The following is a 17674-nucleotide window of genomic DNA, read 5'->3' as shown; positions in this document are numbered from 1 at the left end:
TAAATTTGCATTAGATTGGGGTAACAATTTTTATTTCTTTTTTTAAGATAAGGAATTAAAAATACAGCTAAAGTTCTTTTTTCATAGTTTTTTTATAATAATATAGAATGGAAAAATACAGGTGAAAAATATAATTTAAAAAGTCCGACAGTGGTTTTGTTTTGTTTTTAACTTTTTCAGAAGAAATTCAAACACAGCCAAGTTCCCTTTCCTATATTCCTGGTGGGATATAAGTGTTTAGCATTTCAGAGGGCCACAGAGTTGATAATTTCATTATTTTTTTCTTTTTTTGAAGATTTTATTTATTTATTTGACAGACAGAGATCACAAGTAGGCAGAGAGTCAGGCAGAGAGAGAGAGGAGGAAGCAGGGTCCCCGCTGAGCAGAGAGCCCGACGCAGGGCTCGATCCCAGGACCCTGGGATCATGACCTGAGCTAAAGGCAGAGGCTTTAACCCACTGAGCCACCCACGTACCCCTTCATTATTTTTTCATTCAAAGGTTTCTGTATTAAATGTTCTAATATTAGGTTTACAGGAACTTTTCTGTTTCATATGCTTGTCTCATAAACAAAGCACTTGGTGTATTAATTGCAACTTGACATTACCAAAATTTCAAAATCATCTAAAATATCAGGTAGTCAAAGAGAAGCTTCAAAGAAGTGATTCCTGATCAGACTAGGGATATTTGATGAATCCAGAGTTCCCTCCGTCACCACCTGATCCCCACGTCTCCCAAGAAACCCTGACTGACCATCACGCACTATTGAAATGCACTACTTTTTTCCTAAGACAGTGTCTACACCCTGTCTTTGCTTCCGCTATTTTTTTCTACCCTGGATACTCCATCTCTGAGTAGAAAAATCATATATCTATATATACACACACACACACACACACACACACTTCAAGGCCCACTACAAAAATAAAATCAGTTTTCTTAAATATAAAAGCAATGTATGATTATTGTAAAAGTTTAACAATAAAAATGGAAAAAACAGTTGAGGATAAAATTTATAAGCATCCTTTCCTCCATAATTTGGTGGGACGACTGTAATTCTAAGTACTGCCCCATCATGACGTCCCTGGTCACTTCGCAAGCCAGCGCCCTCCTTCTCCATGCAATCCATCCAAACACCGTCCTTGGGTCTGGCTTGTGTTACACATGTTTGCATTTATTACATTGTTTTCTTTACAATTTCCATGAGGGCAAGGCCTGTTTATGCATATTAATTTACTGGCGTATGATATATTCCTGAAATACTAAGTAGGATGAGTTTAATGTAATAGATTCCTAATCAATATGTGTTGAGTAAATGTAAGGATTTTTAAATATCTCCATTTAATAATTAACGCACTACTATACACACGAAAAATTAAATTGTTGCCAAGAACGGTTAGCCTACCGTCACATCTCGGAAAGGGATAATTCCAGTTTCTGTTGATGCCGTGCTGACAGGTGAGGACTGGGTGGCCAAGCAGAATGTACCCGGGGTAACACTCGAACGAGATGGACTGTCCCACGCTGTAGTCCGTGTTGACCATGTAACCATTCTGAAAAGGAGGCGGGTCCGGGCAGTTCTGGAGCTCGTAGGCTGGAAGGGACAGAATGAAGCTCGCGCGTAAGACGTTAGGTGGTCTGGGTGCAGAAGGCTGTGATCACACACGGTTTTTTTTTTTTTTTTTTTAAAGATTTTATTTATTTATTTATTTGACAGGTAGAGATCACAAGTAGGCAGAGAGGCAGGCAGAGAGAGAGAGGAGGAAGCAGGCTCCCCACCAAGCAGAGAGCCCGATGTGGGGCTCGATCCCAGGACCCCAAGATCATTACCTGAGCCGAAGGCAGCGGCCTAACCCACTGAGCCACCCAGGCGCCCCTCACACACGGTTTCTTAAGACAAACATTTTCAGTAAGTTTTTTTTTTTTTTCCCTTAAGATTCTATTTATTTATTTGACAGACAGAGATCAAAAGCAGGCAGAGAGGCAGGCAGAGAGAGAGGAGGAAGCAGGCTTCCCATTGAGCAGAGAGCCTGATGCAGGGCTTGATCCCAGGACCCTGAGATCAAGACCTGAGCCAAAGGCAGAGGCTTTAACCCACTGAGGCACCCAGGTGCCCCTTCATTAAGTATTAAAACGTATCTTCTCCAAGTTGCCGCTCACCATCCTAAGTAAAACGCTAATTATCAGTAGTAACAGTATTATAACAACTTCCAATTAATAAGTAGCTAACTGCGTGCTTTAGAACCTGGAAAGCACATACCAACAATACATTTGATGGTGGTTTATCTTGGAAGAAAAGTAGATGGTGTGAATTGACTTTTTAAAAAGTAAAACAAATGATAGTAAAAATTGCCCATAAAGAATGTCAGGTGAATGTGGACCTAATTTCCTTCTAATTTAAAAGAGAATTATACTAGCACTCCAGTCTAAGTGTTGTTGACTAAGAAATAATGTGGTTCTTATGTTTTGATTTGTTGATTGTTCATCACAAATAAAATTTTAAAAATTTATTCCATTTTCTAATTTTAAAAAATTTAAAAATCTATTTTCTATTGTGGATGCTGAGAAAATTAAGGCCATCCCACCTCAAGTTTAGCTGATGTGGGAAACAGAGGCAGAAGAATTAAAATTCCTCACCTATTGACAAGCCCTTCAAACAGACAGAGTGGCTCTCCTCTGGGGACTCAACTGCCCTCACCTCGAGGTTTTGCTAAGGACAATCCTAGCCTGACCAACCCTCTACCCCGACAGGTCCAACCAGAATCCTGTAAGTCTACTTTAACAATTGCTTTAGGAAACTTTATCTCTAAACCTCCAAGATAGTGTCGAGAATCATTCCCAAGCATGTGGCCCACTGATACATCTAAAGGGTTTAACGGGAAGATTTTTATTATTGGTAATAAATAACCTTTCTCCCAACAATAGCTAGGCCCTCAAGTTCCTGGAGACCTTGCTTCCAAAAATCCTTGGAGACTTACCTCACCCATAATCCCCTTTGTCCTCACCCACCGCCGAGTCCACCCCTACTCTGCCTTTAAAAACTCTGACTGTAATCTGGTTCTGGGCCCAACTCCCTACTCCGCTGTGTCGACTATACTTGGGCCCAAGCTTAAGCTTGTCAAATAAATCCTCGTGTGATTGCATCGGTGCTTGGCTCCTTGGTGGTCTCTCAGACACGAAAACTTGGGCATAACACTATCTTTTTTAAAAGTTCCTGTAGAACTTTTTGAAGTTCTGTGAAATTGATGCACAGTGTCGCTGCAAATTCCAGAATCGTGAAATACATTTTAAACTGTAACAGTATAGTTAAACCCTCTCTGTATTTAGCAGATTAAATAATCCTTAATTTCATTTCATTACTTATTTTGATATTTGCAACTGTATGTGTCCGGACAAGAGTCAGATAAACAGCTCAGGCATGACTGCAAGCAGGAAGCAGAAATCAGGAGATGCATCAATGCCAAGGTCTTTCAGCAGCTGCAGATAATGCCCGGCACGGGCTCCCGCAGGCTGTGGAACAAGGAAGAACCTGGAGGGAGACAAAGTCCCCCGAGGGGGCCATGCAGGAATCCACCTGTCCCACAAGTCCACTCAGATGCCCCCTGGACTAGCACAGGAGGAGGGAGGGCTGTCGGCTCTCCGAGGTCAGAGAGGAAATCTCATCGGGTGGTCCAGGCAGGGGACTTCATAAACTGGTGCGCTAAAAATCTATTCCGTTTTATTTGTAGCACATCTGATGATTAATAGGGAATTACGCGCACGATAGAGGGACACTAAGAGGAAAGGGGTTGCTGGAGGATTCTTAACTCACCATCCTCTTTTGAATGGAGGCTTTAGAACTCAGTGTGGAGATGAAACTTTCCTTTATACAAAATCAAAAATTTGCCAATAATATAATGAGTTTTCTGGGGCTGCTTTTTGGTGAGGCTACATTATAACACGGAATTCTTAAGACCATAAGAAGGAGAAATTACCTAGTTAAGGACTTCTTCCGGCACCATAATCACAATTATTAATGAAATTCAAAGCTCTCATAATTGTTTGCAAAAGAAAAAGGGCTTTTAGCTCGCAAATTTGGGATTTGCAATCTAGCATCAAGAGAATATTCGCACAGCCTACAAAGGTGTTATCTAATTTTATTTTTCTTCATCTTATAAACTATAATATTTGACTGTGGAAATCTACTCCTACAAAGTAACAGACTTCAAGAGAAAAAAATCTAGAGCCGTCCGAAAGAAAAGAGCGTTCTAACCTATGCAAAAAAAAAAATTTGCCTTGAAGGAACATGCCTCACAGACCAGTGGCATGTCTGTCCTTATCAATTGCTTTATAAAATCATCACCTCCTGCTTGAAAACTAGTAGCTTAGAAACTGGGCAGTGAGTATGAAGATAGGGACCGTTCGGACAGAAAACCAGCCCAAATCAGCGTGTCTCCCTCTCTTGCCACTACATACGCATGAACACACAGAAGCACACACACATAGGTGCACATGCACATGTAAACACCTGCACACAAGCACCCCCCACACGTTCACACACACACACTGGCAGGTCCATACACGTTCACTCACGCACGTGCACACACACACACACACACACACTCCTCTTCTCTTCCCCTTGCTGTGCCCCTTCCTCCCCGCAACAACTTGGCCAACACCCAGCGAGGCTGCCCGCCGCTCCCGAGGGCCACCCCACACTGAAAGCCGCGGCCGGATGGCTCAGCAAGTGTCCACGGTGTGTGACATGCCTGCTTGCAACCTTGTTCTTTGGGTCTAAATTTACTTTACGGACCCACGTTCACGAAAAGAACAGGATCCCACACTGTGTCTCAACGATCAGCCGGTTTCCTTCCTTATCAGACTCTTTCAGAATGAGAGCAGCAGTTTGTTCTCACTCTTGTTTTGCTTGAAATATAATAAACTCTGACACACGCACAGCTGCTAATAAACCCACAGACACGCACACACATGTTCAATGGACGGCGGGTACCGCGTGGGAAGGATGGAATAAAACTTCCTCCTGCAGGGCACCTCCTCACTGGAAGATCCTATGCACAGTCGGCAGTGCCCCCGGGGCACCAACACAAGCTTCAATTATGACAATATGTCACCAACGAGGGCACAGATAATAGAGGGTCCTCATGAGTCGTCATGTGAAGGAGCGGTTAAGCCACATGCACGCAGACTCCCCCGTGTCCGCTCGCAGCCGCAGCCTGTGCCACGCGGGAAGGTTGCAGACGCGCCCACCTCTGAAGCCTCCTCAGGTGTGCGACTTCCCGCCGCGTGAAAAAGCCCGGCTGGGGGCCCAGCAGCACCTAAGCCACCTGGCAGCTGGTCGGATCTCGGCGGGCACCGCCCAGGAGCTCCCTGTGTCCTAGACCGGCCGTTAGGGCCACTGGCACGGCCGAGCTCTCTGCCCGAGTAACAAGGTAATGACCCTGGCTCTCACCTGGAGTCCGATGACCCCCTCCCCACCCCAGGGCTCCTTCTCGGTTACCTAAACTCCCTGACCCCAGGCCCTCCTGCTGAAGCCAGCCTCCACCTGCGCTAAGGTCTCAGCCGATCCCATGCTTTTCGGGCAGCCTGGAGCCCCGGCTGGGGTGGGAAGCCAAGCGGCCTGCTCTGGACGGCGACAACGATCCTGTCTCGTGCTTCGACTGACCAAGGAGGAGGGCTCAGTCGACTTTTCTCGTGGAGAAATGTCTGATTTTAATCAAAAGAAACTGTTGGGAGTCCCAGAGACAACACACTGCCCTGAGAATCCACTTCCTCGACCGCCTCAGAAGCTTGGGGAGCACCGACTGGGGAGGACCGACTGGGGAGCACGCAGCGAATCTCACCTGAGATGCGGGCTCCTGAAGGTGCTGTCACCCAGGAGACACAGCTGACATGTGCTGTCCAGTGCGTTGGGGTGCAGACAGACAGTCTCCTAAGGGAGGAGCCGACTGAGATCGTTACCTCTGCTTTCGCCAACCCACAAAAGGACGAGCAAATCCGCACTATCTGCGGGAGAAGGCGGGTCAGCTTGCAAGGTGGACCACCACTGCGGGGGGCACTTCCTGCCTCTAGAACTAGGATGCCCGAGAGGAGGTGGGAATGGATGCAGCTACCAGCTGTGAACGGCTTTAAGCATTTTTTTTTAAGATTTTATTTATTCATTTGAGAGAGAGAGAGACAGTGAGAGAGAGCATGAGCAAGGAGAGGGTCAGAGGAAGAAGCAGACTCTCTGTGGAGCTGGGAGTCTGATGCGGGACTCGATCCCTGGACTCCGGGATCATGACCTGAGCCGAAGGCAGTCGCCCACCCAACCGAGCCACCCAGGCGTCCCTTTAAGCATTTTTTTAAATGTGAGATAATCCTCTGTAGAAAGAGCTGCCTGTTGAGAACTTGATTCGCACATGTAGATGGGGGAGAAGGACAGAGTAGACGCCAGCCTCGCCCTTCCTGTCGACCCAGGGCGGCTCCGATGTCACGCGAAAGCAAGGAGAGCGACCCGTTTTAGAAGCACAGGAGTTTCGTGCAGGAAAGTGCGGTGGTGTCGACCAGGAGCAGTGAGCGCGCCTGCGTGGACAGCTCGAAGGTACCTTCGGCTGCTCACTGCGCAGAGAGGCAGTCTGATTGCCTTTCCTCCTGAAGGGGAAAAAATCTGCTTCTACAAAGCAACATCTCTTTTCTCCCAGAGTCAATTCACTCAAATTCCACAGTTTTAGGATTCAATAAATGAATAAATAAAAAAAAAAATAAAGGTGCTTAGTACCTAGAGCAAAAGGAAAATGAAGAAGAGTAGCTCGTCGAAGAAAGAAGGCGTTTTTACTCCCTAGTGCTAAAGTAATTAAAATTACCTAGTTCTTTTCTGGCATGACATTATTACATGCTAATGTAAGAAGGAGACACAGAGAGAGAGGAATATTCAACTTCTCCAAATGCTGACTTACAAACACTGAAGGCAAGAGAGAGTCACTAAAATTCTTAATGACCCCAAATTTCGCAAACATTCTGAAAACCTCAGTACCAATAAGCCCACACCCATAGGAAAAGAGGAAGAAAACACACTGGATTTTATCTTCCACCAGGAATCCTTTGTTTGGGTCTAGGAAAATAACTATTATCGACAACTATCAATCTCAAGCAACGCGGCCTCGTGTGTCTAATCACAGGTGTGCAGTGGGAATGCCAGTGGAATCGCGCCGTGGTCTTCCTGATGTCTGCTATATTTTCCAAAATCTAAAGAACTGATAAATATCTTCACACTACCCTTCTGTTTTCAGCCTTTGACTTAGAAATAGGGCACATGAACTCAATTTTATTCAACACGGCTCTTCACCTTCCGTATCTCAAGTTCTGTATAAGTCATGTAACTTCTGGACAGCTACATCCACTGTACCATTTTTGACCTTTCCACGGCCATGAATAAATGACAGGGTTTCAGAACAAGGGATATGGCAGAGACATCGTTGAGAATGACAAGTTTTATCTGCATGACTTATGCATCTTCATACGAGTTATTAATTATAAGCTTAACTTATAAATTCAAGTAGGACCTAGAATTTTGATGTGACATACCAGTCAGAATGGTGTCATTTTGGCCATTTATAAATTTCATAAAATGAGAAACGCTGATAAGCTCCCTAACTGCCATCCCTGTCAGATATGATACGCTTCAAGAAATTGGAACACCTCAAATTCATGTTCCCATTCGTTTTATTTAACTTATGTTTACAGCTCTAATTTATAGGAAATTAATTGCCTACAATAAAAGGATATCTTTCTTAGGAAGTATTTGCTTATTTATTTATTTTTTGACGTGGATACTTAGAGTCAGGCGTCAAGTAAATAAAACATTTGCTCAGGCAACCAGATACTTGGCCTAGATGAGAATTCACCAAATAAAACGTCTGAAGGCCACAGAGGCAAAATCAGCGATCAAAGCTTGCAGGGACTAAAGGAAACTTTTGAAATCAATGCCTTTCCCCTCTGTGGGGGCCGTCACTAGGACACCTGAGGGAGCTGTCCTTCTGTGCAAACACAGACCAAAAGTTTGCAGATTCTGACACTGCAAGATACAGGAAAGTGGATCTATGGATATTTTACAAATCGTATGAAATCTGATTCTAAATATTTAAAAGTTAAATTTAAAAAATAATATTTGGGGGTGCCTGGATGGCACAGTCTTTTAGCGTCTGCCTTCAGATCAGGTCATGGTCCCAGGGTCCTAGGATCAAGCTCTGCATCAGGCTCCTGGCTCAGCAGAAAGTCTACTTCTCCCTCTGCTGCTCCTCCTGCTTGTGCTCTCTCTTGTTGTGTCTCTCTCTCATAGAAATTAAGCCTTTAGAGAAAATATATATAATAATATTGTGCCAGCCAATGGCAGCAACGTATGACCTCTTGTCTAGATAATTTCTATTTAGACTCTGTGTGTGTGTATGTATTTATTTTAGACCATTCTTTTTGGATTCAAGTAATTGAAAGCTTTAAAAATGGGTAGATATGGCCTAAATCACCCTACCTGGAAAATATCAAAAGAAATAAAACAAAAAACATTTTTGAACTCTGGAGGTTAGCGTTATGTAAGATAAAATGTAGTTTCAAAACTATACTAAAGTATAGTTCCCAAACTTTCACGTAAATTCATGGGAATTTGTATTTGATTTTTGGCGGCCAAAAAGGAAAGACAAGTTAAATTTTGAATTCAGTATTAAAAATATTTAAAATGAAGAAGACTTTTCAAAAGTTCTTGAGATCAACAGAGATAAATCACTTAATTGGAAGCTTGTGGAAGACATGGTAATTACGCACATCTTTCTTGTTGACTCACACATCAAGATCATGCCAGCCGAGGAACGGACGGCACCTTATAAGAACCAAGTTTAAAATGATGATCATGAACATAATGTTCATACTTCAATAGACTATGCTTCAGTAGAAACAGCTAAAGGGTCAAGAGACCAGATACATAAAACTAGGAAAGAGAAGCATGGATCCGTCGTAAATATCGTTCAAGTTTTAAGTGTGGCCACATGGACAGATGCAGGAACACGACAAAGGGAAGACGTGTCAAAGTGACACGCACACCTCTCTCAGACACCTGCAGAAGCCTTCTCACCAGGAAAGGGGAGGGAAGCCTCCCAAGACACACACACACACACACACACACACACACACACACACACACACACACACCCTCTCCCTTCTCTGTTCCCAGAAATGCCTTCATTCCACAACCTTCCCCTACCCTACAGCCGAGGTAAGACTCGGGAGCACCCGTGTTTGCCTAGGACCTGATGAGGCATAAACCTTCCAAATTCTCATTCTTGGTCTGGGAAATGGTTAGCTGAGCTGCTTGTTCTCGCTGATGGGTCAGAACAAAACACGCGCTAACTCAGCATGTGTCTCCCTCCACAGATTCCCCTCCGTTGGGACCCTCCGCCGGAGCCAGCGGCCAGTGCTCTTGTGAGCAGGTCTGCCTCTGGGTAAGACCTTCTCCAGCCCACTGCCCACCATGGCCTCTCCAGCTTCCCCACGCCCAGTGCCCAGAGGCTTGTCCCTCCTCTCTGTAGAGGAAGACCCCTTTTGCCTAAACCTGAAGACCTGTGCTGATCTTATGGTTAGAGCGTTGTTCTTTCTATTGCAATAGACCTCCTCCCCTAGGGCCATTAACAATGCCTTCCAGTAACATGCCTCCCTACTAAGTCTCACGTTGCTTGGCATTTAATTGTAGATACCAGGGGTGTTCATGCCTTAGCCTCTGAAATAAGAAGAATCAATGTGTTAAAGAGTTTTAAGCGTCTGACAGTTTTCTAGGAGAAAGATGAGGCTGGTTAGGAGGAGGTGTGTCACGTAGACAGAGGGACCTGCCGGGACCCAAGAGATAGAGCGGTGCTGGGGTGGGGACAATGACGCAGCCTCTGGGGCAGCAGCGGGGCGAGGAGTCACGAGCAGCCCCGGGTTTATAGCCCAAACAACAGTCTAAAATGTGCCCTGTTTACGTGGAGGGCTGGGGAAGATGGGAAGATGAGCCGACCCGGAAAAGCGAACTGTGTGCTCGGTGCTGCATGCAGGGTTCCAACGCCGGCATGAAGCCGGGGGTCAGGGCAGCAGCAGACAGACATCCGGTTCTAGGGCGCATGGAACTTGAGTGGGTGAGACTAGCAGGAGATCTATCCACTGCTCATCGCGGCCACTGCCTCTGAATCCGCCGTGTTGGGGACACTCAGGGGGCTCCAAGGGAGCCCTGCATGGAAGTTGTGAGTCCGAGAGCACAGGAGAAGGAAGCCGCTGGTGGACAGTGGAATCGCCCAAAGAGATGTGTCGTCCCACAGAGCAGGGGAGGGGGCACCGAGCCAGCAGTGGGGGAGGCGGGGAACGCCACCGAGGAGCAGGGCAGGATGCGTGCCCGTGGGGGTGAGCACGTGGGGGTGCCGCGGGGCGTGACGGCGGCTGGACGCCTGAGTGAGCAAAGGAAAGACAGTGGGAAGAGATGGAAACGGAGAAAGCCGCTGTCCACGGCGGCTCAAGAAATCCCTCCCGGAAAGGGGAAGCTGAAGAAACACGAGTCAAAGATACACTAAAAATGACATGTAAATAGATGTGTGTGGGCCCACCTGTGTGTGTGCTGCTGTATGTGTGTGCGTGTGTCTCTGTGTGCACCTGTGTGTGTGCCTGTGTACGTTTACATGCCTATGTGTGTGTGTGGCCCTGTGTGTGCATGAGTCTGTGTGTGTACATGTGTCTGTTCACACCTGTGTGTGTGCATATGCCTGTGTATGTGCCCCGTGTATGTGTGCGCAGCTGTGTGTCTCTGTGTGCACTTGTGTGTGTGTCCCTGTGAGTACATGAATATGTTTGTTCACCCCTATGTGTACGCACACACCTGTGTATGTGTGTGCACCTGAGTGTGCATGTGTGTGTGCATGCGCACCTCCCAAGCAGGAGGTGACACTTTCCTAAGGGGCGAGGGGAGGAGGTCGAGCTGGAAGCAATGACGACCCTGTGCGCACCGAGGCTCGGTCATGCCTCCTGCCCTGTTCCTCCCCGGCCCTGCCTTCATTCCCCCGTTTTGGCCTCCTACCTGGACTTTGTATTTGAAGGGACCCCAAGTTTGGAAATCTAAATGTATATTTTATATTTAAGTAACAACTTAAGTAACAATGTCTAAAACTTCAACATAAAATACCATCACCTTTTAGTAAGAAAATAGTAAAGCCCTTAATTTCAAAGACAGTCTACGGAATTAAAGAAAGCAAGGATTTAACCACGGTGAAAAACAAGAAAGCAAGCCCTATTGACATTCTCAGCTTCGTCTGACTTAACAATATTCAAGAAAGGCCTCCTAAATTATTGGGTACGAGAGGAAAATGTCGAACTTTCTCCCATGTTAGAAATGGCTCGATAATGCTGGGTTCAGACTCATCTAAAAGTCTTATATTTAGATGGTTTGAGAAAAGAAGAAATCCAGGCACTGGACTGGTTCTCTGACATCATGTGAAACGGCTTCAATAATACCTTTAGACACTCTTTTGAGCTGAGACAAGGCCCCAAGCATGAGGGACGCTGCCAGTCCCACAGCCACTGGGAGCGGACTCTCCACTCCTTGGTCCGGAAGGGACACGATGGACCCGTGGCTCAGAGGACAGTGACAAGTGGGAGGAGGTGTGATGCTGAGTGGGTGACTCAGGAGTGTGATGTCGGCCGTGGGGAGGCAGTGACCGCTGGCCAGGCTTGAGCGTGAGGCTGTGGGGACAGCCGGGCGGGCAGGCCGTGCTCCCCCTCCGTGCCTCCGTTTGTGTGGACACGGACAGCCTCGGCTCTGTGACGTGGCTGGAAGCCCCTGGGCCCAGCTACACACAGCTGTCACCAAACACGGAGGTCTGGACTTCAGTACCATCTCAAGGGAGGAGGTATGTCTGCACTTCGTGGATCCCTTACCTTGGTAAGCGAGCTTAAACCCTTGCCGGTTCTGGGAGTGGTCGCTGTAGAAGTGGACGCGCGTTTCGTGCGTCGTACTGAGCAGGGCCGACGGGGGGTCCGGACCACTGAACTGCCCGATCATGGGGCTCGTGTGGTAGGGGCCGTTTTGTATTTCCAGGTAGTCGTGATTAGCTTCCGTAGAAAAATTCAGAAACTGAATATGTGCACCTGGGAAAAGACACGCAAAATTAATGGAAGTGACTACCAAAATGTGTAAGATCAATGCTTATCCAAAGTGATTCAAGCTCTATCGGTCTCCCCACACTGATTCTCCAGGAGGCAGAACAGCTCAGTCTGGGTGCCAGACAGCTCCCAGCTCCGGCCACAACACACCTCGGTTCAGTGTCGCCTGTGCCACCCACTGGCGATGTGACCTTTGTCCGTGTCATTAACGTCCCTAAAGTCAGCGGCTTGGTCCAGTGTGATTACAGGAGTACATCACAGAGACATGCGGGTACAATACTTAGAATAATGACTGGCACTCGCATCTGGCAATGATTTTGTCCAGCCCTGTTACATTATTACAGCCGTAAACGCAAGGTTGTAATTCTGTGTCTAATCATCCATGCGCTCATTTACAACTTTATTGAGAAAGAAGCCAAAATGGGTCTAAGAAAATGCCCTAGCCATTCCAAGTGGACTTTAAATGGATGGTCGTCCCGCCACACAAGAGACTTGCTAATTTAACAAGGGATCATTCCAATTGTGTCATGCACATGAAGCACACTACGGATGTTTGCAAGAAACCGGATCCAGAAACCCCACGGTAATTTACACACTTCAGTCAAGAGCCTGGCTCGGGTCGCACACTACAGGACTGTCCAAATGACCAGCGTCACTGGTATCATGTTCATCTTAGAGGATAATTTAGAAGCATTTAGAGGAAATTCCTCTTGATAATTTAGAAGAATGCCAGACTTAGAGGAAATCAAAATCAGAATCACTTAGTTATTTATTATAACTTCGTGGAATTTTTTGAAAATTTATTTGACTACTGTTACTGAAATATTTTAAGTCACTTAAATAGTTGACAGAGGGCTCGAAAGGCATTAAACATAAATCCATGCAACTAATTTAGGTTTATAAAGCCTAAACTGAGAATTCCAATAGCCATTACCAATTATTCTCCCAACCCATGAGAAAAGCATTACTCTGTGTAGTTCTCTCCCTTGATCACTAAGAGAAGCTTTATTTTTACTTCTCATCTAATATATCTGACACATGCTTGCTAGGTCTGGATAATGATTACATGGGTTGCCTCACGTAAGTGTTCGTGAGGAGAAAAAGGATAATAAACGTTTCTGCTTAGGTCCTGATGGGGAATACAGTTACCACGAGTGGCATTCAGTGCAAAAGGAGGAAGAAAAGTCCAAGTAGAGTAGGAAAGAAACACAGGCACTCAGGACACAGATCGTGATCCCAGAAGAATGATTCTATCGATGATGGAGAGAACTTTGTGAGGAAGCATTGAGGGATAAGCAGTGGCCCTTTGTCTGGGAGTAAATGTGAGGCCAACCACTGAGCAAACACTTTTCTTGCAATTACCCAGCAAAGTCCTTATCAGCACCATCACGATTCGACAGGCGAGCAAGCGAAGGCCCTGAGTGCTGGGTATTATGTCCAGGGCAGCAACGGACACGCAGGGCTACATTCACACCTGAGCCCAGCTGGCGAAACGCTCACATTCCTAGTTTGCCAACGGGCTGCGCGAGAGCTAACAACCTCAAGACGCTGGAAATATTCCAGTTCTGACTGGAGAAGACCGCTTATGTTAGGTCTGTTCAACCGTGACAAGGAGAGGAAGGACGGAAGGAACAGAATGTGCGAAACCTCAGGCTGGCTCAGTTGGGAAAGTGTGTGACTCTTGATCTCAGAGCCAGGAGTCCAAGCCTTACCTTGGGTGTAGAGATTCCTGAATATAAGATAAGATAAAATAAAATAAAATAGACTTAAAAAAATAAAAGAACATGGGAAACTTAAGGAAGGGAATCAGGAAGCAAGAAGCAGGAGGAAAACCTGGCCTGAGGGAAAGACCTTTAACCAGTCAGTCAAAACCTAGAAGCATCTTAGAATGAGTAAGTAAATTCCTGCGACACTAGCAGCACCTGAGCCGCCAGGGAAGAGGGATCCTGGTCTGCCCTGGTCTCGGCCGCCGCAGTGTTACATACAATACAGGGGTAGGCGGTAATGCTACAACCTAAAACGTGTCTGTAAATATTTTTTAAATGTTAAGTAATTAACTTTATTGAAGAACCATCAATGAAGTGTTCATTTTTTCCCCTAAATTTCAACAAATATGTTGGTCAAATTTGGAAGCAGAAAAAAGAGGGGGGGATTGAGGGGGGAGAAGAGAAGGGGGGAGGGGGAGGGGGAGGGGAGAGGAGGGAGGGGGGAGGGGGAGGGGAGAGGAGGGAGGGGGAGGAGGGAGGGGGAGGGGGAGGAGGGGGGAGGAGGGAGGGGGGAGGGGGAAGGGGGGAGGGGGCAGGAAGATACCTAATTTAAAGAGGGAGGAGGGGAGGGGGACTGGTGGCTCTCCGGGCTCTGAAGGCCCCGTCCACACTCAGGCAGCTGAGCTCCGGGACCACTGAGCAGCCTGCACATGCCCTGGATTTATTCCCTCGCTCACTGTTGAGTTAGAAACAAGGTTTCCTTTTGTAGCAGGGCCCAGAGATCTGACAAAAGAGCTTATTACTAATAACCTGTCCTTTTTCTGAGTGAGTCTGTGCCTAGGTCAGGGCTGCTGAGCCCTGTGGTCTAGACTTTCAGGGACACCTGTCACATTCGTCACTGTGAAGCATAACGCAGACATGGGAGCAACCGCAAACAAACCCAAAATTATTGACATTTCTGTCCATGTCCCAAAGTGCGACGACCATGGGGAATTAGCACGAGACACTCACAGAACACATTCACAGTTTGGGGATCAAATCAAATCAAAGAGCAGGGAAATGGCTTCAAATCAGCTCATTTCAGATATGCACACGCAGACCTCGGATGTATTTGTCCAGAGATACATTTTGAAATTCATGGAATGACACAGTCGGGGGAGAAACCGAAGGCGGCAAGCAGGTCAGGGGTGAAGCAGTCAAAGACAGACAAAATCTCAAAGTGACGGAAACAGTAAGAGGGGTCTTTACTGATTTGGGATTAAACTTGACATGGAAATAGAAAAATGACAATTACAATTTTAGGAGAAACATTAGCATTTTAAGCAGGATAAAGTACCCAGCCACATTTCAAACCTCCTAATACACATCAGGAAATGGAACAGAATAGAGCTCAGCGTTAATCTGGTTTAAAATGGAATTATTCAGCTATCAGAATTTCAGTAACTTGTGTCAAGTTTAGGATCATGAAGCCAGAATGAAGGGATTGATAGAAGCATTACCTAGCTATCCTCTTACTATCTCTCCAAACGCTGTAAAAATGTGTCACTGCGACACGAGAATCCATCTGAATGTCCATTTGGTGACTAACATAGCGCGCGCTCTCTGAGCTCATGTCATCACCGTGCACGCCGAAAACCAAGTGTCAGTAAAAGTCACCCGCACAAAGGGTTTTTGACTTTGGATTTGACAAAACTTTAAACACTAATGTGGCCGTGACTTCTCAGTTAAACCTCGTGTTTTAGTCGATAGACCTTGTGAAAATGACGCGCTCTAGTAAGCGCCTCCAGTGCGTCATGAACTCTGGCAGCTCACAGTTCAGAGCTGAGTGAACGCTCTGGAGAGTCCTTCACAGCCTCCCTGCATGTGCCCGAGATGGCCAGAGACGCAGTCAGTTTGGACAGCAGGGCATGCAGAGCCGGAGGGGTGGTTTTTAAGTATGAAAGGCAATGATAAAGCAAAAACAAACAAACCAACAAAAAACGTGGTTGCACGTCTGCTGACTGTGACTTGAAAAAATTCGAGAAAATAGAGACAGACATTCTGTGTCGATGAGGCTTGTGCCAAAGCAACACAAACCAGCAACCCAAATCTGCGAAAAAGAAAGAAAATGACATAAAAATCATTAGAGAATCTGGTGTAGCAACAAAAAGCAACCAATGACCCAATAGCCCCTTTCTCGCATCAGGCGTTACACTGTTTCAGAAGAGCTCTGTGAGAATCGTGCTTTCTGATATTTATTTATTCTGCTTATTTTTGATGTATTATTATTTTTAAAGATTGTATTTATTCATTGGAGAGAGCGCGCGCATGAGTGAGAGCAACAGAGCGAGAGGGAGGAAGAAGGAGCGGGGGCAGGGGCAGAGGGAGGAGCAGGCGCCCCGCTGAGCAGGGAGCCAGACACCCGGCTCCATCCCACCACCCTGAGACCATGACCTGAGGTGAAGGCAGACGCTTTACCAAGAGAGCTACCCAGGCACGCCTTTGATATTTAATTTAAAGATAAGGAAATGAGATTCAAAGCCATTGTGGTAATTTGTGCAAATCGATGGCACAGTGACTGATAGTGCTAAGGTTTCTACTCAACTCAGAGACCCCAAACATGGGCACTCAGGACACCTGCTGTCCACCCCTTGGCTCGAAGTGCCCCCATCACTGGGAAAGCCGAGTTCTCTGCCTGAGACAGGATGCAAGAAATAGTTACCACTGGAACAAATAATTAGCAATGCAAAGGTGTTTTTCACATATTGCCAAAGTCACTACTCCTTTTACCTGTTTAAACTATCGACTAACCTTAGGAGAGAATGAGATAATCAAAAGATTATTTTTCTATGCTTGTAGCAGCTGTACTAACGGACTGGAGAAGCTCTCGGGCAGTCCCACACAATGCAGTTGCACGGAAAGACCCCAACGACTCTGAGGAAAATCCTCCATGACTGAAAAACATCAGTAAAGGCAGCGATACCGTGTTCTGCATCAGTGTATTGTTCAGGTAGCTGGGGAAGCTGAAGCATCTGGGCTCACCAGCACGATAGTCACCAATGCCCCGAGCAACCAAAAACCACACCCAGGAATGCATGTGCAGATCCCCAGCACTTGAAGAAATGAGGAAACTAACTGTAAAAATATTGAAATGGAATTCAATTGTACCTACTGGACCCCTTCCTGCCAATGATCGTTGTGCGCAGCCGAGTCTGAGAACTGCTGGGCTAAGCGACCGTTTCCCTTGGTACTTAGTATTGCCAGTTTAAGTACGTGTCCACAATAACTGGTCTTCTCTTTGTGCCTTACGGAAGCAAGTTCCCCACTGCGCCCACTTCTCGATGAACTTCCCAGAGCTACTACAACATACATTGTTTAAAATGGTTTCCCAAACCTCAGACAGAGAAAGGGCTGTTAGGAGATCCCCGCCCCCACAGATACACGCACGCATGCGTGCGCGCGCGCGCGCGCGCACACACACACACACACACACACACACACACACACATGTGCGGGTGAACTAGAATAAGGGCCGGCGGTGAGAAGCGACAGCAATGTGTCAATGCCCATGTTCACTTGGAAGAGCTGATTAGCTCTACCACATTTCTGTTGTAAAGTATCCATCACATTATGCATTGAAGGAGGAAATGCTTTCCAGCTTGCTTACCAAAATCACCCTAACCGCGGGAGTTTTCCAGGTTAAACATCTGCAGTGACATCCCTAGAAACATATCTTCCCAATCCCCTTATCTGTTCCACTAATAGGACACAATATGGGAGATCAGAGAAGGAAGAAATTATCATTAAGGCCCATGATGCTCATCTTTGCTTTGCCGCTGT

General features: G+C 46.3%; 1 protein-coding gene across 2 annotated transcripts in view; it reads right to left on the bottom strand.

Annotated features, from left to right (window-relative positions):
- The window catches only part of CSMD1 (CUB and Sushi multiple domains 1), a 1941062-nt gene that overhangs the window by 155686 nt on the left and 1767702 nt on the right, over nucleotides 1-17674 (bottom strand). For both annotated transcript variants that reach the window (XM_032328946.1, XM_032328947.1), the window contains 2 exons: nucleotides 11925-12134; nucleotides 1405-1593 (listed from right to left, as the gene is read on the bottom strand). In XM_032328946.1, the coding sequence (XP_032184837.1) occupies nucleotides 1405-1593; nucleotides 11925-12134 (399 nt within the window). The remainder of the gene's footprint in view (nucleotides 1-1404; nucleotides 1594-11924; nucleotides 12135-17674) is intronic.

The sequence above is a fragment of the Mustela erminea genome, chromosome 21 (genome assembly GCF_009829155.1).
Source record: "Mustela erminea isolate mMusErm1 chromosome 21, mMusErm1.Pri, whole genome shotgun sequence".
NCBI classification, from domain to species: domain Eukaryota; kingdom Metazoa; phylum Chordata; class Mammalia; order Carnivora; family Mustelidae; genus Mustela; species Mustela erminea.
The sequence above is the reverse complement of the archived record's forward strand: the minus strand, read 5'-3'. Positions and strand labels throughout refer to the sequence as shown.